The following is a 21,661-nucleotide window of genomic DNA, read 5'->3' as shown; positions in this document are numbered from 1 at the left end:
CTCTCTCTCTCTCTCTCTCTCTCTCTCTCTCTCTCTCTCATATTCCATTACAAGGGAAGCCCTGAACCCTAATAGCGTTAATTGGGTCCGTGGTCATGGCTCCAAGTGAACTAAACCAAATAGGTCAAAAGAAAGTGCTTCACTTGATACCATTCAAGAAGCGCGAAAATTGTCCAGGATGATCTGTTAGGCATTTGGCCCATCAGACAATGGTCTGGATTCTAAATATCAGCTTTTAGTCTTGGTCAGGCTTGGACCCAGAAGCTGACCCATAAACAGGCCCAACAAATAAATGGGCTTCAACGGACCTTTTTTAAACGTTTTCTATAGAGGTCCAGCCCAAACTATCAAATTGACCACTCTAGTGACCAAGTGGACGATCCTGTCCGTCTAATCTGATGGTATGCGATGAATGATCTGTCAGTTGCTAGCAATCCACACCGTGACCCCCATGATGGGTCCAATCATTTTGAGGATTTCAATAACGGTTCTTGGGTTATATCCATGTGTCAAGAGATCTTCCAGATGTAGTTTCATTTGGATGATAGGAGCACTTTTTAAAATGATGAAAATTTTGATACTCTGGCAGAATGTGATGGATGATATGCAGGCATTGAGAAATAATACCCACGGCATACCAGCCATTCAAATTGAACTGTCCCAAAAATGATGGGTCCCAGTTTTGATGTATCACAAACAAGGGTTTACAATTGTTTAATCAGATAAGTATCAGATTGGTGGACATTAATTAGAAGATGTACGTTAAAAAATCCAATGCTACTATTTCAGCAAACAATTGTCCACGCATCAGAGTTAGGTTTATTCAATTAATATGATTTCAGGATTCCGATGCAGTGTATATAGTTCCTATGTGCCTGTGTATCAAGCATCATACCATGTTAGAGTATGAAATAACTTTGCTTTTTAAACTACCTCGATTTTTATTTTATTTTTTCCTTTAACAGGGAATATGGATGGGAATGATGGGAGGGACTGCTTCTCAGACATTGGTGCTTCTCTACTTTACTTGCAAAACTGATTGGGATAAGCAGGTAAGTTATCATTTAATTATCGTGTTAATTTTCTTCTTAGTTACGTTCTTCAACTAAAATACTCAATCACATGCTTGCAAATTCCCTCACAAATGCCACTGAGCTAGGAGGTAGAGATGCCCAAATTATGTAAGTACCACTTGATGTATTCCAAATGCAAAAAAAAGTTAAGGAGAAATAAAGTTTAGAAAAACTATTTTGCATTTTTTTTCTCTATATTTCATCGGGTGCAATACTTTGTATGTATAAATGAAGCATGACCTAATCGAGGAAGATTAAAGTCAACTAAAATAAATCACATCCTAATCAAATCTACGGAAAAGAAAAAATATACATTGAAAAATAGAAAAATCAAATCTTTCCTAATACTCTTTCTAAAGTTGGTGTGTGGAGATTGTAAGACCCAATTTTCTAAGTAAAAGATAAAATTAGTATTGATTAAGAGGTTTGGTGAATATGCCCATAAGTTATATATATATATATATATATATATATATATATATATATATATATATATATATATATATATATATATATATATATATATATATATATTGCAACTAAGGTGACAATTAATCGCTATACATTTGGTATATTTATGAAGACACGATTGGTGGTAATGTAAAGAGCTACTTGATTATCATAATCAATGCGCATAGGTTGGGGGTATAGAATGCCTCAATCTTTGATGAAAGTTTTGAGTTAAATAAGCTCATAGGTAGCATTGGTTATGGCGTAGTACTTAGCCTAAGTAGACGACTAGGAAACATTGATTTTTTCTTTTTTTCCCAAGAGAGGGTTTTTTTCCAAGCATCTTAAAGTAACCCATACTAAATCATCGTTTCTTGGGGTAATTAGCCTAGTTGGAATTGCAGTAAGCTGATAGTTAGAGACAGTAACAAGTGGGTTGAAATATGCCCATGTCATGAGAAGATTGAGATATATATCAGAGCACCTGAATGGTTGCATCATAATGAGGTTGATAAGGATTGTGCATGAACTGGCTAAAAATGTTGGAGCGAGTGATGGTTAAGTGTATGAGGTGTCCAACGAGTCTTCGATAAACAATTGGGTCAATGGGAAGTGTACCTTGATCATTAATAAAATGCGAATTTTGCTTCACAGGAATATAGGTAGGCCAAGATCCAAGATGACCATTATCCTTACGAATGTTAAAAGTATATTTGGGTTAACTAAGAAAAATACCTATGCGAGAATGAGCCACTTCAATGCTTAGAAGTATTTTAGTGGGCTGAGATCTTTTATGTTAAATTTGTTGTGAAGGAATTCCTTCAATGTGGCAATGGCAATTGGGTCATTTTCTGTTAGGATGATATCATTAACATATATGAGAAGCTTGTGAAGAGGTTATCTTTCAAATGAATAAAAAAAGAATTAATAGTTTGTTGAAGATTGGTGATATAAAGCTTCGTTGAGTGTACATAAAAACTTCATAAATCAGTTTTTGTATGCATGTCTGAGGCAGTAGAGGGATTTATTAAGATGGCGAACTCAATGCTATCCCTGTTTTATAAAGTCGGTGGGAATGTTCATGTAGACTTCTTTGTTAAGATCTCCATAGAAAAAAGATAACAATGTTGACATCAATTTGATAGATTGGCCAATGGCGAATAGCTGCTACAACCAATAGACATCAACCAGTAACAACTTTGGAAACAAGTGCGAAAGTTTGAAAAAATTAAGGCCCTCAATATGTTTTCATCTTTTGTCTACCAGACGTACTTTGGAGCATTCAATAGTTCCATGAGCATGATATAGGTTTTTTGCCTAGTGGTAAGGGTTGCAGACTCTGGGTTTAATTTTTCTTTAATGCTTGGATTTGTTCGACCATTGCTTTATGCCAATAAAGCAGTTTAACAGTTTGAACAAAGGACGTCAACTCATCATGAAAAGAAATAAAGAAAGGAAGAGTAACATGATTGGAAGAAGAACCATTTGAAAGGAATTTAGACAAGGGGTAGAGAGTACTTCTAAAGGGCTATGAAGGAGGTGTGGTGGTAGCCCAAATGGTTTTGGATTCCAAGGATAGGTGATATGAATAGTAGCAGCAACAACAACAAAGATGCTTTCTTGTGAGTGCGATACAAGTTGCAGCAAATGGGTAGCAATGCTGGGTTCAAGCAACGAGTGGCAAATTCAGAGTAACAACAGATAGATTTGATTCTGAGCAGATTTGATGTGTTGTAATGGAGGAGAGTTTTAGGATGGCTCTGAGCAAAACATATTTGATTCAGAGAATGGTCACATGCAAAAAAGTACACCGATAATTTTTTTTTTATTTTTATTTTTTTATTTTTAAAGGCTAAGATATGATTGGGACATATCTTAGCAATGAGGATTGAAAACAAAGATAATCATCTCTCGTACCATGAAAACGTTGAGAAGGGGAAAACAATTTTGGAAATTTTATATGATATTATTTTCTTTGATATTTCATTGAGTGCAATATTCTGTATAAATAGTGGAGGAATTACTCAAATCAAGAGATACAAAAATCAATTAAAATAAATTACATCCTAATCAAATCTAAATGGAAAAGGAAAAATATGCATGAAAAAATAATAAAAATCAAATCTTTACTAATTAAATAGCTTCCATTGTCCTTCTAAAAGCAAAGTTCAAAACTCTCCAATGACTAATAACGTGATTAAAATGGTCCATGACTAATGAAAATACCCTCGTTGAGATGTTGCCTTACCTATTTCAAATCAACTAAGGGCCTGTTTGGTAGCCACTAAAAGGTCATTTTATTTAATATCAATTACATATTATTAGAGAGCATATAAATGGTTGGATATATCGGTATTACTTGTAATCCTTATCATCTCTAATTACCATGAGATGAACACATTTTCAAGTGGCACCCGAACTAAGGTTTAACATGGGTGTGTTATGTAATGTATTGTTCACCATGGATAATGTTACACATCACCCCGTATTGAGATTTTTCAGGCCAATACACGGTAAATACACCCATATCATCTGTGGGACACACACACACACACACAACCCCGTATTGGGCTTTTTCGGACCAATGCAGGGTAAATATACACATCGTTCATGGGATATATATATATATATATATATATATATATATATATATATATATATATATATATATATATATGTCATTATGTGAAAAAGGGCCAAATTCATTGGTCCAAAACCATCAATTTTAAAGAAAATCAATGGACATTGGGGTCGAGAAAGACCATCGAAAATTTTGATGTTGAAAACTAAATTCTACGGTTCAAAACTGCCTTATACTTTTTGTCAGTTTAGTAGAGCAGTCGAATGTGAGTTTTAGCGGAGAATATATTCGACGAGTATGAACCGTCGATCTACCACCGATTATTTTTCATCATGTCAATAGTACCATCGAATGAGTTTGCTGGCGTGGGAAATATTTGGCAGTTCTAAGCCGTCGTTCTAGGAAGTCATTCGACGGTTCAAAACCATCGTTCTAAGTTGATATTTTTTAGCATTCGCTAGCATATGCCACTGAATTTGATTTCAATATGGAAAAAAGCTTAAATTCGGAGTCTTTGGGCTATAGCTATGCCATTGTACCTGATAAAATTATTTTATTTTATCTAAAATCACCATAATTCATTGTACACGTAAAAAACAGATTTTACATTACCTAAAATCACCATAATTCACCATACACTTGATAAACACATTTTATACAATCTAAAATAACTAAAATCAACTTTTTTTATTTATTTATTTTCGAATATAAAATAAAATATAATACAATTTTAGTTTTAAATGCACGGTAAATGAGCCATTATTATCATTTATAGGTCATATAATCCCAAAAGTAGACGGATTACATGAAATCTAAAATAGTTTAGAGATTACATGAATTCCAAAATAGTGAACATATTACATATATAATTAAACATTGGTTTAAACTTCCAATTATAATAAACAAGTTAATTTAACATCACAAAAGGGCTCACATTAGACCTCATGTATATTAAAGTGGGGCCTATAGTATTCTCCACATATATTATATATAGTGGGTCCCACCTGCTAAGGTTAGGGCCTACCATGACAGAGAGAGCACCAAGAGAGGGAGTGAGCCGAGAGAGAAGGAATGCCTATAGAGCACCAAAAGCAAGCACACCGAGAGAGAGAGAGAGAGAGAGAGAGAGAGAGAGAGAGAGAGAGAGTATAAATGAGGTTGATCTGTACGGGCCTCACCATGATATGTGAGGGATATTTATCTTATTAATCTGATGCAACCTTCGATGATAAGCCATGAACCTTCATGACTTAGGTGGGCCACACCACATGTCAAAGTTTAGAGTGGGTGCCCGCCCATTAAAGCCTTCAAAATTGTACATAGGGCCCACTAAAATGTGGCTTTGACATTTAACGCATACATTGTTTGTGACTTACTTGGATGAGGGGTCACACCAAATTTTATTCCATTTCAAAACTCAAGTAGGACTCACCAAGTGCTTTTAGATATTTTAGGTATGATTTTACATATTTTCAAATGGTATTGCACCACCGAGTTTCGGATGCGGCTAATTTTCGAAACTGTAGAACTGAAAGTAATTAATTAGAATAAATTTTCATGATTTGTAGGTAAAATTTTAATGATAAAATGCATAATTTGCATGCGAACAATAATCAGTACATAGAATGCATTATTTGTGCATACCTAAACTGGACAAATTACATGAAATTCAAAATAATGTACATATTATATGAAATCAAATAATGGACAAATTACATTCACTCTAAAATGGTATATATATTACATGTATCTAAAATATTTTACAAATTACATGAAATCCAAATTAGTAGACATATTACATAAAATCCAAAATTGAAAAATTACATGAAATGTAAAATTCGAGAGATTACATTATTTCTAAAATAGTGTACAGGTTACATGAAATCAAACATTGGATAGATTATATAAACTCCAAAATAGTGTACAAATTATATAAAATACATCCAAAAGTGGATAGATTACATGAAATTCAAGAGTGGATAGATTACATGAAATCTAAAATAGTGTATAAATTATATGAAATCCAAAAGTAGACAAATTACATGAAATCCAAATTGGTATACAAATTACATGAACAAGTATATAATGTACGGTTTACGTTAAATTCAAAATACTATACAGATTACATGACATCCATAATAGCGGATAGATTACATATATAATTAAACAATGCTTCAAACTTCCAACAATGATAAACAAGTTAATTTAACATCACATTAGAGCCCACAGTAGTCCCCACATACATTACAGTGGAGCACATAATAGATTCAACATATATTATAGTGGGTCCCACTAGCTTGGATTAGGGCTTACCACGATACAAAGAGCACTGAAAGAGGGAGTGAGCGGGAAGGAGAGAACGTTGACGGAGCACCAAGAGCAAGCACATCGAGAGAGCTCAGAGATAGATAGATGAGAGAGAGAGAGAGAGAGAGAGAGAGAGAGAGAGAGAGAGTACCGGGCTAGGGTTGGGGTTCGATTAGAGGGAGAGGAAGAGAGGACGAGAGGTAGAAATGAGGGCTTTATAGCCTATTTTTTTTTATATTTAATTTCAAATTATTGACAACAATTGTCCTTGAAGAACTAAAAACGATTTGATGGCAATCGTTGTCGAATTATTTATTTGTTTTTCTTGCACTTTCACATAGTGCGTATATATATACACGTGTGTACACACACCTTGGCTCCCAATAATACTTTAAACCTCAAGACCTATAGCCCTTATGATGTAGAACGTGTCACAGATACGTTCCCAGCATGGTTGAGCCAAAAGAAGATGGACCGTGAATTGACCATAACTTTTGATCTGGGTATCGTTATGGGGCATACAACCTATCAATCTTTACTGAAACGGGCCATCCGAGGTGAACCGACCCACAAAGTAGATCGCATCTGTCCATTTCGTTAGAAAACGTGCGCTTTCAGCTCAAAAACGAATTTTTAGAAATTTTTTTTACTATTTTTAGTAATTCCGATTTTTTTAATATTTTTAGAGTTATAGATTTTCTTTCCTTTTAGAAATAACTTTTATTTATACTAGGACTCTTCTAGCAAAAGTTTATTTACAATTTTTATTTTTAGAAATTAGGCCTTAGAAGAGTTTTATTAGAATTAGGATTTTTATTAGAGTTAGAATTTTGCTATTTTGGGTAATTATGAATTTTAGTTTATTTTTTTCTATATTAATGGTGTAAGAAGACACATTGGAGAATTATCAATGATCAATTAATCAATTTCGAATTTATTAGAATTTATTCTTATTTTCTGCTTTCTTTCCTTGTGGATTCGAGAAGTCTTTGTGAGGAGTCCAGACAAGCTCCGTGAATTCAGAATAGTTATCGTCATCACGTTCATCCCTGCGTCACCTTAAAACTGTCCACTTTGCTGTTATTCATGATTTTGACTGACTGGGTTGAAACCCAATTAGGCCTGGATCAAGCCCATTGGCCGACTTAAGTTGCTACTTGCGTGTTGTGCCACACATCATTTCGATGGTGTGTTGACATCACCAAGCTTTGTCTGTCCCATCCTGATGTATGTGTTATATCCACGCTGTTCATCCATTATCATCTTAAGACATGGGCTCAAAACTGAGTTATATTCAAAGTTAAAGTGGACCACACCACATAAAGCAGTGGGGACAATGATGCCCATTGTTGAAACCTAACTAAAGGCCGCCATATGATGTTTATTAGCCATCTAACCTGTTCATAAGGTCACTGAGATCTGGACGAAGGGAAAACACAAATATCAGCTTGAATGGTAGGTGTTCAATCCCTGCTGCTTTCTGTGATGTATTCACTTGAGCTTTGGATCTGCTGCCCCATTTTTGAGTGTATACGCTAAAATGATCTCTTAAAATGGATAGACGGTGTGGATATAACATATACATCATGGTGGGGCCTACAAAACTTGTGACATCAACACACCATGGAGATTAGTGGTGTGTGGCACACCACGCAATCTGCTTCCCGTAATTACCACAACAAGTGCAATAGACTACTCTTTTCTTACTGGTTTTTTTTTTATTTTATTTTATTTTATTTTTTTATATATAATATTTGCAGGTATTGATAGCAAAGGCACGTGTGAATAGATGGCTTATCCCACCTTCCAATGAATTCGATAATATCATCGCCTAAAAGATTGCTCTCTAAAAGACCCATGTACGGTTGGCAATGTGCTACGTTTGGGGCATGCAATCCGGCTTGAAAAGTTCAAAATCTGAGTGGAAACCATCCTAGGCCCACCCATCGCAGGCCTAGGCTCACTAATCGCCACACCTAGGCCCATTTCATCTCTTCAAGTTTATTCCTATGCTCTGTTTGTTGTGTTGTTATGTGATTTTCTATTTGTAAAAACTTAGTTTTCTCTATTTATTTCCACGGCATTCTTAACTGAACGGTCACTTCCAATTCCAATGCAAGTAGTGGGCCCGTCAGATTATTCGATGATTTTTCTGATAGTAATAGTCGTTATCGTCTTGAACTTCTCTGATACCGATTGAAGGAAAATATTCTGTTTATAGAGAAATATTTTAAGTAATAGATCACTATAAGGGATGGCCCACTGCAGGAAACGTACGTACCCATGTGGCCTTAAAGCATGCAATGAAAATATAAAATGATCAATGGTACCTTTTCACAAGGAGAGAGGTCCATTGATCAGACGGCTAACATTATTGGTATACCGACCGTACATCCGTTTATAAGGATTGTCCAACTGATAGCCCAAGAACTTATGATACATTGTACCAGATTCACTCTGATTGAAGAACACCTGCGTCTGATTAACGAGCATTCCCCTTTTGATAACGAAAGTGGAAAGTTTTCACTTCTTATCGTCCATCTAAAGGTGACAGATCAAGGGATAGGATTGCATGTCTATTGCGTTTTGTTGGAATGGATTCATCCATTGTATGATCCAATGAATGGACGGTCCAGGATCACCAATCACAGAAGTACATGTAGTGGGTTAGTGTCGGATTCCACATGCCACATATTGTGTCAAACGCTCAAAAGAAAATTTTAATTACCACAAGGGACAGAGTTCCCTTTTAGTGCATTGAATTTGTAACCGTGGGCCCGTGGTTGGTTATGTCAAGCCATTGAGCTGACGAGTCCATCATCAGTAGGGTCCATGGGTGATCATTAATGAACTGGGTCCATAATTTCCATTACACTGGGGAGAAGCACTGTTTTAGCATCTCCTCAAGTAGTGCAGGTCGTAATTTGTGCTTGAGTGAGTACATGTTTGCACAAACCATAAAATTTGTGGGTCATACGATCATACTTGTGTTTGAATTAGACCCAAAGATGGGCCACATATGCTACATGTACAAGGATGGAATATTTGGACGGTTTAGATGAGTATGATAACAATCTGGGTGTGCCCCGCACATCATAGAGTACCATACCCAACTCTTTCTCAAGAGCTGTAAAGGGCAAGGGCTTCTCCCTCCTTGAGGGAGGCATGTAGAGGAAGGATTACCCATTGCTTCCACCGCCAATCCAAACCTTTGATTATAACTGTTATGTACATAGGTCTTCTCTCAAGTCATCTCAACTCAAGAAGTGAGTACCTCATCGAAAAGAGGATGAGGAGGGAAAGACTCGAGTGTCTGCTAATATCATCTTCAGCAAGCTCTTTGGTTGCCGTTAGTGGTCAAATCAAGTACGCCATTTGATCAACAAAATCTTGCTCCTGTACAGTGCGGGGAGGTGTCGCTGACAATTTCATAGTTAAGATGGACCAAAGAAGGCCTGATCAAAGGTGGAAGTGATATGTACCATCATAATCTTAAAACAGGCATATCTGGAAAACCAGAATGAGTTATTTGATATATCATATATGATTTTGAGGTAGGAGAAGCTACTTTAGCCAATTAACTCTACTACATTGGGTTGCCCATGCCAACTTTCTGAGATTCCACCATATCGACAGTCAAAAATCCTTTTTATTTTGGTTTTTTACTATTTATAATAAAATTTACTTCAATCATAACTTTTGATCAATTGAGTTTTAGGAGTTGTGTCCAAGATGAAAAGTGTTTTAAAAAATTAGGAGAATAATGTCATGCCCTAAAGTCGGAAACTATGCTCACAAAATTTTCGATCACCGAATCCGGTGCCGACAGCCTCCGTAATACCCCATTCTCGACTCCCAATGCCCATACGCTAGATTTCAATCCTGAGATCCTTCAAAGAGAATTTTTTTCAATGTATATTTATCTCATAAGAAGCATAACCACAAGTTTACCCAAATCATAAAGGCAACATCATCATCACATATCCACAAATAAAAACAATTGAATACAGTGCTGAAAGGGAAATACATATATTGAAAATCAAAGCTCTAGAAGACCGCTGCACGTTCCAAGCTCAATGCTGCTGCGACCTAATGCCACCTGCATGCTTCTATCATGCATAAGCTTATAAAAAGCTTAAAGGGTGGTGTAAGTGTGTGCGCAAGGTAAGTATCAAGTATGCAATATCAGAACAATGTGAAAACATGCTGGCAAGTCCATAAATACTATCAGCCTTATCTAGGCTATGTGATGCAAAACATAATAAGTCAATATCATATATTGAGGAAGCAATGTAGATCAGTTATGCAATGCGGAGACATAGTAAACCAAATATCATATACTGAAAATGCAATGCAATATGCAAATCCTGACGAGTTCATGAATACCGCCAGCCATATCTAGGCAATATAACTGTAGAAACATAGCAACCCAAAATGTCATATGCTGGGATATAATGAAATATGCGATGTGAATGAAATGATCAAGATAGAGTTTGAAGTTGGGATGATAGTACGTAGTATCGCAGGCTATGGGGTCCATCATAAGGACTTCTATCCAAACCAGTCTCATACCTAAATTTGGATAGTCAGACTCAATGTAGTAAACTTCTGATCTCAGGTTAGTCACGCGCCCCAATCAAAATCTTGGTCATTACGAAGGTATACAACAATTAGTTGCGCACCACCAGCCCAAGTGGATAGTGAATGAATAATGAATAAGTAAAATGCTAAGTATGCAACTCCTACTTAATAAGTCCACATACTACAAGAAATCTCACTTTTAGCGACGAAAATTTTCGTAGCTAAAAGTCAAATTTTCATAGCTAAAAAGTTTTAGCAATGAAAGTTTTCGTTGCTAAATTCGTCGCTAAAAGACCGATCTCGAAGCGTTTTATCAGTGAAGAATTCGGATCGTCGCTAAATGCAAGCTTTTTAGCGACGAAAATTTTCGTCGTTAAAAAAATTGTACAAGACTTTTAGTAGCGAAAATTTTCGCTGCTAAAAATAAATTACAAAACTTTTAGCGACGAAAATTGTCGTCGCTAAAAAAACTGTACAAGACTTTTAGCAGCGAAAATTTTCGCTACTAAAAAATCGTTCCATTTTTAGCGACGAAAATTTTCATCACGAAAAAACTGTACAAGACTTTTAGCAGTGAAAATTTTCGCTCCTAAAAAATCGTTCCACTTTTATCGACGAAAGTTTTCGTCGCTAAAAAAACTGTACAAGACTTTTAGCAGCGAAAATTTTCGCTATTAAAAATATTGTTCTACTTTTAGCGATGAAAATGTTCGTCACTAAAAAATTGTACAAGACTTTTAACAGCGAAAATTTTCGCAGTTAAAAAATAAATTACAAAACTTTTAGCTACGAAAATTTTCGTCGCTAAAACTCTCTTTTTAAAAAATTATTCTAGCTCAAAATTCTACACAAAATTCCTGATATACACCTGTTAACAATATATTTCATCATATTCATCCTGATATACACCTGTTATATAATATATTTCATCATATTCACATTCACATCCATCTAAACCCAAACAAGAAAATCCATCCAAACATAAAAGTACATTCATCCAAACACAAACAATCTTATCCACATTACACTCATTCACGCATAAATACATATAAGTTTAACATAATAAACAAATATACAAAAAATTATCGTCTTCTTCCTATTTCGACAACTTCCTTACCACCTACTTTCTAGTCAAGTTCCATAGCCATGTACACTTGTTTCCTTGTCCTTGCATCTTAACATCATCGCCATCTTTCTCTTTTATCTACACCACCCAACATTTGGAAGGATCATACATGTATTCACTGAAGAAGATATGCTCAAAGATTGCAGGGTCATCCAGAGATGGAAGATCATGCTTCTTTCTAGCTTCACACTTCCCTTCTATCATCTCCACTGGCACACTGAGTGTTTCTGCACTGTAATACACCTGCCAATTGAACTGAAAATCATGTGACATCATTTCTACTAGTCACTGGAAACAAGCATATGATTTGTGACTCCATAACATGTCTGTGGGTTCTCTATGAACTCTAATCATAGAGTGATACCCAAAAACTTGACACACTTGGTGGTCAAACTACAACTCAATGCCAGCATGAACTGGCACATCAGCCACTTTTGTTGTAACAGGAATTGTTTGATAACCATGATGAAGAAGAATACTTTTTAATAAAGAGCTACCAGTTAACAGCCAAGAAACTCACCTCCATCGTGATGTGGCAAGCCAAAAGTTGATAAGGCATGTACTTATAGCCACTGCAAAAAGAAAAAATGAAAAACTGAGTTGTGGCTTTTGGGTTTTCTCAATGACATCATATCTTTTATTCAAGTCACAATACAAAATAAAATTCAAATCTTTTAAGGCTTGATTGAGTTTCATCGACTTAATGCAAAGATAATCTACAAGCTCAAAACAGAGCTAGTCACAGGTTCACCAGGCTAAAAATAATCCATTGATCTAAATGCATCTTTTACACTGCATTTTGAAACACACCTGAGTTGGATTGCAATTGTTCAGTTCAATTAGGTGGCAATGATTGAACTGTATCGATGGTTAGTGTTTTTCATAATGGAGTACAAATTGCAATTACATTCCTTTCTAGTTGAACTTGGAGTAATGATCACATAATACAAATACTATGATAGTTTCAAATTCGTCATTTCAGCTTCACTGAAATGATTATTGCATTTCTAGATGATAGCATGTCCACACACAACCATAGCCTTGCATATACTCTCACCTTGAGCTGTCCTCAAACTATCCATACATATTAACTTTGGAATTCACTTTTAGTCGAAGAAATTGAATGTTAATCTATATGCAAATAGAGATCATCATAGTTCCAACACTTATGTTCCTTGAATGAAAAGAAAAAACCATTGAATATCATTCAAAATATAGAACATGAAAGCAATGAAACACAAGTTCTTCTACAATATTTGGTGGTAATGTCAGTTGTATTAACAACATGCCTGCACTGCAAAAGTTCAATACAAACATTCTACAACAGAAATAACTTTTGTTTTTAAGTTGAGAATATGAGAAACTCTGATATGACTGTGGTACTATCAACATGATCAAGAGATATGGGAGCCAATGGAATTTAAAAGATATACCGTAGTTACTAGAAACCATATCATTAATGAAGTATATAACATAAGTGCTTTTTTTTTCACAACAGCAAAACTTCATAAGGTTGTTAACATTACTAAGAACAGAAGTTCTTAAAAGTTTAGGAGAGCTCCAATAAAGAAAACCTCGAAGACATGACAAACTCAATCTTCCTTCAGTGAGCAGATACGCAACAATTGCGATTCCTTTATCTTAGCGATAAATTGCACCACCGAACTACGAAGAATTATGATAAGATCTATATGTAAGAATTTTTCTTTCTTCCTCTTTCTACAAGAGTGTTTCATAGTGACCATAAGTTTTGGATTAAAACTATATCATTAATGAAGTATATAAGCCACCAAGTTTCAACAGGCTTTAAGCCAGGATTGACTTTACTTCATTGGATATTGCATCTTTACTTCCAAATAAATGAATTCATTGTAATGTAAATCAATTGGGCACAAATCAAACCCTGTAGTGATCAAGAATTCCATTGGGTGGCTAGTAGAATTCCACTGGGCACAAATCAAACCCTATAGTCCTTTCCTATCAATTGGGCACAAATCAAACCCTATAAATCAATTGCTCTCCTAGATTACCACCATTACAATTTGTGAGGCAGCAAACTGTCCAAACTTCATCATTGATTATCATTCAATTTTTGCGATTGATCCTTTTAATAGAACAATTTATGAAAAATATTAAGGCCCTTCCAATCTAAACCTCACATCATTTGCATAGAATAAAGGCAATAGATTTCAACCTAAGGAATCTTGCGGGAGTTGCGTAAGTTTGCTGTTTCTGTAAGCTATTTAGGTATTTTTCTGAGCCAAGGCTACAATCACATCTCCCAAACAGGAAAGGGACCGATTGATATGCTGTGCTTATTTTAGCCTATCTCCTGTTACTTTCTGATTTATCCACCCTCTCACTTCCTGCATTTTCTAACCATTTAGTGTCACCATGCTGATAAAGTTCTTCACTAAACAGTAAATTTCACAACAATCATCATCAGGACAGGAACAAAACAAATTCATAGAGAAGTTACTTATTGAAATTACCAACCTTCATAGAGAAGAAGTATGGGAACAATCATTGCAATAACAAATTCATAGAGAAGTTACTTCCGAAGCTCACAATTGCTGCATCAACAAATGCAGATTTCAATATATATAATACAAAGCCTGCACCAAGAATATAAAAAATGAAAAATGTTTCTTACTTTTCAAGAATTTGGTTGCATTAGGAAATACTTTCAACACCTGGAAAAGAGACCAAATAAAGAAAAAGAAAAAAAGGTAAAAAATAAAAAATAAAAATCAACATATAGTGCAATATAATCTGCAAAGTTTACAAAATTAAAAATGATAATGGATGACACTTCAAGCAAATAAACATATGTCAAAATATTTATGGAGAGAAATTTAAAATAATAATTAAAAAAAAAACATAAACACGTCAAGCATTTATGATGCAAAATCCTGCACCAATTGAACTTCATTTATGATTACTGAAAATCAGTCCATGCACAAGTGAATCCAGTGAGAAGTTGTGATATGCATACCAAGGGTATCATATAATGGAGCACAATAAATCCCATGAGCATTGCAGGCCTGCAGAAGTTATGCAACATCAATAAGAAACACAAAAATCTGAAAAGGAGGCTCACATATAGAGTTTAGAGGTGTGTTGAGCATACACATGTATAACCTAGCCCATCTAAATGCCACCACATGTGCCAGCCAGGCACAAAGGTGTGAAATCCTATATATGTGAACATAGGTTCATTCCCAGTTGATCTCATTTTAGCAAAGATAATGACAAGAGCTCCTAAATCATACATAAAAAACAAAAGAAGAGGAAAGGAGTTCCTACCAAGTGAATTTAGAGGTTTTTCCCTTTTATCAATTGGTATTCCTTAATACGTAAATACATACATATATACATGCATAGATAGACATGTACACACGCTCTCTTTCCCCCACCCCATGCATGTGTGGGCGCACACACACAAGAAATGTCCACGAGTGAGTTTCAGCTCACAGGGAGAAATGCTTGCTTGTCTCAAAATACACATTTGTTGCTGGACTCAACAAAAGCACAAAGACTTTCGCAAGAGAAAGAAACACCCGTGGGAAATGCTAGATGGTTCTTTGCAAAAACTTGGAGTCTGTGGTAATATAGACAGAAGAAGATGGAAACTATCTTGACTATGTGACAGGGTACAACTGACCTTAAAAATTCGAATATAAAACTTGCATCTAGAAACCTTAAATAAAAATAAGTATAGGTTTAGGTTATAAGTATAGGTTTAGGTTGGGTTATAAGTTAAGGTTTAGGGATTTGAGTTTAGGTTAAGGTTTAGGTTTAGGTTATAAGTATAGGTTTTGGGATTTGAGAATAGGTTTAGGTTATAAATATAGGTTTAGGTTAGGTTATAGGTTAAGGTTTAGGTTTAAGTTATAAGTATAGGTTTTGGGATTTGAGAATAGGTTTAGGTTATAAGTATAGGTTTAGCTTGGGTTATAGGTTAAGGTTTAGGGATTTGAGTCTAGGTTAAGGTTTAGGTTTAGGTTATAAGTATAGGTTTTGGGATTTGAGAATAGGTTTAGGTTATAGGTATAGGTTTAGGTTGGGTTATAGGTTAAGGTTTAGGGATTTGAGTTTAGGTTAAGGTTTAGGTTTAGGTTATAAGTATAGGTTTTAGGATTTGATAATAGGTTTAGGTTATAAGTATAGGTTTAGGTTGGGTTATAGGTTAGGGTTTAGGGATTTGAGTTTAGATTTAGGTTATAAGTGTAGGTTTTGGGATTAGAGAATAGGTTTAGGTTGGGTTATAGATTAAGGTTTAGGGATTTGAGTTTAGGTTTAAGTTATAGGTTTAGGTTTAAGTTAAGGTTTAAGGATTCGGGTTTGGGTTTGGGTTTAGGTTATAGGTTTAGGTTAAGGTTTAGGTTTAGGTTATGGGTTTTGGGATTTGAGAACAGGTTTAGGTTATAAGTATAGGTTTAGGTTGGGTTATAGGTTAAGGTTTAAGGATTTGAGTTTAGGTTTAGGTTTGGGTTTACGTTATAAGTATAGGTTTAGGTTGGGTTATAAGTTAAGGTTTAGGGATTTGAGTTTAGGTTAAGGTTTATGTTTAGGTTATAAGTATAGGTTTTGGGATTTGAGAATAGGTTTAAGTTATAAGTATAGGTTTAGGTTGAGTTATAGGTTGGAATGGAAAACAAGTTATTTTAGACTACTAAAGCTAAGATGGACAATCGTGCAAGTGAACCTGTTAGAATTCTTGCTCCATCTTCGTGTCCTATATAACAAAATACATAAATGCGGAGAGGCTCCCAATCAGCTCTTCAACTCTCCAGGAAAAATGGTCTTTGTGAAAGCTCAGGAGCATTGGACTATTAGATCTCCTTCAACCTTCTGTGTCCAATGCACCTCACAACTTTCTGTAACCAGCTGTGGTCCTTCATTATGGTGTAGAGAACACACAAAATAGTCACTTAAATACATCCAGACAAATCACAGTAGCACTTCTCTAACATTTAAAATTTTCAAAACCGAATTGGAAAAAAGAGAATCAAAGTAAACTAAACTAGATTTGAAAGTTGGTCAAATCATAAATAGGCAGATTATGGACGGAGACATTGTTTTCATTAATAGGCCACCTAGTACTCATAAACATTCATTACAAGCATTTTCTGTCTATGTGCATGACGACCATACTGTTAAGATCAATCCCCTTATTTGTGCTCCCCTAGGTGCAGATTTTGATGGGGATTGTGTTCATATATTTTATCCAGTCTCTAGCAGCAAAGGCAGAAGTTTTGGAGCTGTTTAGTGTTGAAAAGCAAATCCGTAGTTCTCATAGTGGTAGTCTGAATTTACAACTGGTGCATGATTCTTTATTGTCACTTAAACTCATGTTTAGGACTTTTTTCTTGAACAAAGCGACTGCGCAACAGTTGGCTATGTGTGTTTCACTAGTTTACTGGAACCTGCTTTGCTTAAGGCTCACCATACAGGTCCTCTGTGGACTGTTTTGCAAATGGTACAGAGTGCTTTACCTGCGTTTTTTGACTGCTTTGGGGAGAGACATTTGATCAGTAAAAGTGAAATGGTGAGGATTGATTTCAATAGAGATTTACTGCAGTCATCATTCACAGAGATTGTTACTTCTGTTCTTGACAAGAAGGGAACAGAAGAGGCTGTTAAGTTCTTTAATATGTTGCAGCCATTGCTGAAGGAGATTCTCTTTTTAGAAGGATATAGTGTTGGCCTGAATGATTTTGACATTCCCAAGGCTGTTACTGAAGATATAAAGAAGAAGATTCAGGACATATCACCTTTGCTGCTTCACTTGAGATCAAATTACAATGAACTTGTAGAGTTGTTAGTGGAAAGCTACCTGAAAACTATAAAACTGCCAATCGTGACTCGTATTCTAAAGTTATCTGCTTTGGGTAATTTGATAGATTCTAAAAATGATTCAGCTATCAGTAAGGTTGTTCAACAACTTGGCTTTTTGGGGCTTCAATTTTATGACCGAGGGAAGTTTTATTCAAGGTGTTTGGTTGAGGATATGAGTTTCCACTTCCAAAATAAGTATTCTGTTAATGGTGATATGAGTTTCCACTTCCAAAATAAGTATTCTGTTAATGGAGTTGACTATCCTTCTAAGGCATTTGGGTTAGTTAAGAGCTCCTTTTTTCAAGGTCTGACCCCTTATGAAGAGTTGGTCCATTCCATATCATCCAGGGAAGTGTTGATCCGTACTTCCAGAGGATCCGTTCTTCCAGAACTTTGTTTAAAAATCTAATGGCCACACTTAGAGATGTCGTTATCTGTTATGATGGGACAGTGAGAAACCTCTGCAACAATTCTATAATTCAATTTGAGTATGGACAGGTGGACAAAAATAGTCCTGGCAGGTCTCTTGCTGGTGAACCAGTTGGTGTATTAGCTGCTACTGCAGTATCAAATCCTGCATATAAAGCAGTTCTTGATTTTTCTCAGAGCAACAACTCTTCATGGGAATCGATGAAGGAAATACTTTTGTGCAAAGTTAACTTCAAGAATGATATTATAGATCGGAGAGTTATTCTATATTTGAATGATTCTATGGGAAAATACATTGCAAGGAGAATGCAGCATATTTAGTTCAGAATCGTTTGAAAAAAGTCGCTTTAAAGGCATCGACAAATACCTGAAAGTTCAGAAGCGGATACAGGCCTTGTTGGCCACATTCACCTTGATAAGATGCACTTGAAAGTACTCGAGCGGAGCATGGATGAGATCCTGCACTCTTGTCAAGAGGTTATAAATTGCTTTGGGAGAAAGAAGCACGCTCTTTCACCTTTTTTTAAGAAGATTTATTTGTCTTCCTGCGAATGTTGCACACTTCAGCAATAATGTGATGAGAAGTGGTCTCAGCTGCCATGTCTGCAGTTCTTCTACAAACAGCAGGAACATTCATATCAAACAACACTGAGTAGATTGTCTCTTCAGTTGTCTTCTAGATGCCTTAGCAGATTCGGTATCTGAAGAAAATGAAAAAATAATAATAATAATAAATTGATGGACTGTCTTCTAGATGCCTTAGCAGATTCAGTTGTCTTCAGTCCATTACTATTGCCCCTATCAAGGAGAAATGATACCATTACCAGTTAAACTTCTGATTCCCACTGGGACACTATGCTAACTACACTTTGGGCATAACTTCCTCAATTGGGTCGGGACCACATTCTCCTTTTTTTTTTCTTTTTTTTTTTTTTTTCTTTTTTTGCACATAAATAACTAACTTTGCATATGCATTCCATGTTAGCACTAATGCCATTAAGATCTTTTTCAATCAAGTGCAGATTTGAGAACTTGATTATGCTCTCGTACCAATAGAAGACTTTATTTATGTCAGATCTCTCCATATTAGTAGCACTCCACACTTGCTTTGAAACAGCATTTATAATTATAGAGATGATATCCTGTCAGCTGAACGAAGCAAATGGAGCACAACAACAGTAGCAGCAAAAAAAAAAAAAGAAGCAAAAGTCCATGTACCCTGAGAGTATCCAATTCAGGCCCTCCTAAGGCATCATAGTAGTGATCTATTGGTAAAACATCAATTTCAGCAGTCTGTGTACTGTTAACCTCTGGTTCTCATTTTTTTGGAATTGTATAATCATAAAGCAATGGAAATAATGTGAAATTAGATGATATTTTTTTTTAGAATTGTACCTTCTGATCACGCATAGGCTGCAGATGAAACACATTCCAGAACTTCTTACCTGCATCAGTTCAAACAACTTAGAAGCACTTTACAGAAGAAATGGTAAAGAAAAAAAAATCAAAGAAGACCAATGATTTCAATGTCCATCTTATGCATTTGAACCAAAATCCCATTCTTTCAAGCATAGAGAGGGAGAGAAGAAATCTAAAATTGACATCTTATTATATTAGAGCAAACACAAAACTTAAGTTCATAATATAATGGATATAGACTAGAAATAGTGCACTAAAATGTTTTTGGGATCAATATCCATAAAGGTCATTGAACAAGAATTTGTTCAACCTAGCAATCATTCGTAAACGCAAAAAATTGTCCTACTGTTCAGCCTACCCTCAATAGAACATTTCACGGATATGGACACTATCTCATTTTTCACAACAGAGGAATCCTGATCATCAGATATGGGCACTATCTCATTTTTCATTTCAGCATAAGCTACCATGCGATACTTGGAATTTCTCCATCATTACAATTTTCACTGCCCATAAAATTAAAAAGAAAAAAAAAAGTCATCTGTCAGGTCTTGAGCAAGGGGAGTCAAGTGTTAGTTTTGCACCATTTATAAAATGGTGGTGAGACTTTAGACATACACATGGCATGCTTGTATGGCAATCCAGACCATCCAAATCTATGGATGGAGCACAAGTGCATAATAAAAAATCTTCACTGAGAAGATAACATTAACCATCAGATTTGTCCTTCCAAATTTGGACCATTTACTTTTATTTTTAACCATCTATCCATATGATATCCTTTAATTGGATGGTTAGGATTGCTTGATCAGTGTGATTTAGAAATGTCTGATTTTAGAAATGCTCCATCAACAATGAGATCCACAATCTGGATGGTGTGAATAGCTGTAAATCAATCTGATATGTAAGGTGGATGAGTCACTGCCAATTTTTAAATGGTGCTAAAAAACAAAAAAACAAAAAAAACAAAAAGATGCAATAGCTCTATTGAATTTACAATTTTATCCTAGAAATTGAATTGTCTATCAGTGGAAGGAGAGTAATAAATATGAATTCGCTTTCTATTTTCAAATCAGGTGGACAAGGAAAATGAAAAAAAAAAAAAAAGAAAGTTGGGAGAGAAAAGTACAGAAAGAGAAGAGGGGATTCTAACAACATAGAAAATCTGCTACACAAGAAAGAAATGCATCCACAACAGTCCTTTAAAATTCTGATTCAAGCTAAATTGTTGGATGTAGCTCGATGAGGCTGTTACCTGGCTCTGGTTTCTGAACTCCTCTGTTTCTCATTGCCTCTCTCACTCTTGTCACTTTGTTCCATTGGCTAGCACTTGCAAACATGTTCGCTAGAAGAACATAATCCCCACTTTGAAAGAAGCGAATCCAACCGTCTGCAGATCAAACTATGTATGAATAAGTTGGACAAAGCAAAAAACTTTCGAGGAAAGAAATCAGAAAAGAAAACAAATAGAAGAGAACTGATGTAGTGTACAAACCTCAACTGTTTGAGAGCTAATGTTGACTTTTCACATCTATATAAAGGGTGGGAAAATTTTCAAGGAAATTGTTGATGATGGTGCTTAGAAATTTCTCATGTAGGTGTTCTATTAAGCGTTAATTATTTGACTTCTTTGGTTAGTCAGAAAGAACCCAGGCAGGTTCATTGCAACTCTCCACCATACAGTCGATTGCAACCTGTAAGATGATATAAGTTCATATCCACCTCAATACAACAAAAATGGCCTTGTGGCTAGAAATGAACAATCAACCAAACCATATACAAGAATTCCAGGACATAATAGTGCATTCATATATATATTTACAGATTTTAATGCATGGATTGTGACATCTTTGG

General features: G+C 35.3%; 1 protein-coding gene, 1 long non-coding RNA gene and 1 pseudogene across 2 annotated transcripts in view; 2 read left to right on the top strand and 1 right to left on the bottom strand.

Annotated features, from left to right (window-relative positions):
• The window catches only part of LOC131250570 (protein DETOXIFICATION 21-like), a 42,602-nt gene extending 34,356 nt beyond the window's left edge, over positions 1-8,246 (top strand). Inside the window, exons 7-8 of the mRNA XM_058250858.1 lie at positions 966-1,052; positions 8,172-8,246. Coding sequence (XP_058106841.1) covers positions 966-1,052; positions 8,172-8,246 — 162 coding nt within the window. The remainder of the gene's footprint in view (positions 1-965; positions 1,053-8,171) is intronic.
• Positions 8,247-17,156: 8,910 nt separating this feature from the next.
• On the top strand, positions 17,157-18,759 carry LOC131250569 (DNA-directed RNA polymerase V subunit 1-like; annotated as a pseudogene).
• A 691-nt stretch (positions 18,760-19,450) lies between these two features.
• Positions 19,451-21,426, bottom strand: LOC131251124 (uncharacterized). Its single transcript, XR_009173593.1, has 3 exons — positions 21,303-21,426; positions 21,063-21,197; positions 19,451-19,833 (listed from the first exon to the last, which is right to left on the bottom strand). It is a non-coding gene; the product is annotated as an uncharacterized LOC131251124 (long non-coding RNA).
• Positions 21,427-21,661: the final 235 nt, after the last annotated feature.

Source organism: Magnolia sinica, chromosome 7 (genome assembly GCF_029962835.1).
Source record: "Magnolia sinica isolate HGM2019 chromosome 7, MsV1, whole genome shotgun sequence".
NCBI classification, from domain to species: Eukaryota; Viridiplantae; Streptophyta; class Magnoliopsida; order Magnoliales; family Magnoliaceae; genus Magnolia; species Magnolia sinica.
This window is presented reverse-complemented; position numbering and strand designations above follow the sequence as displayed.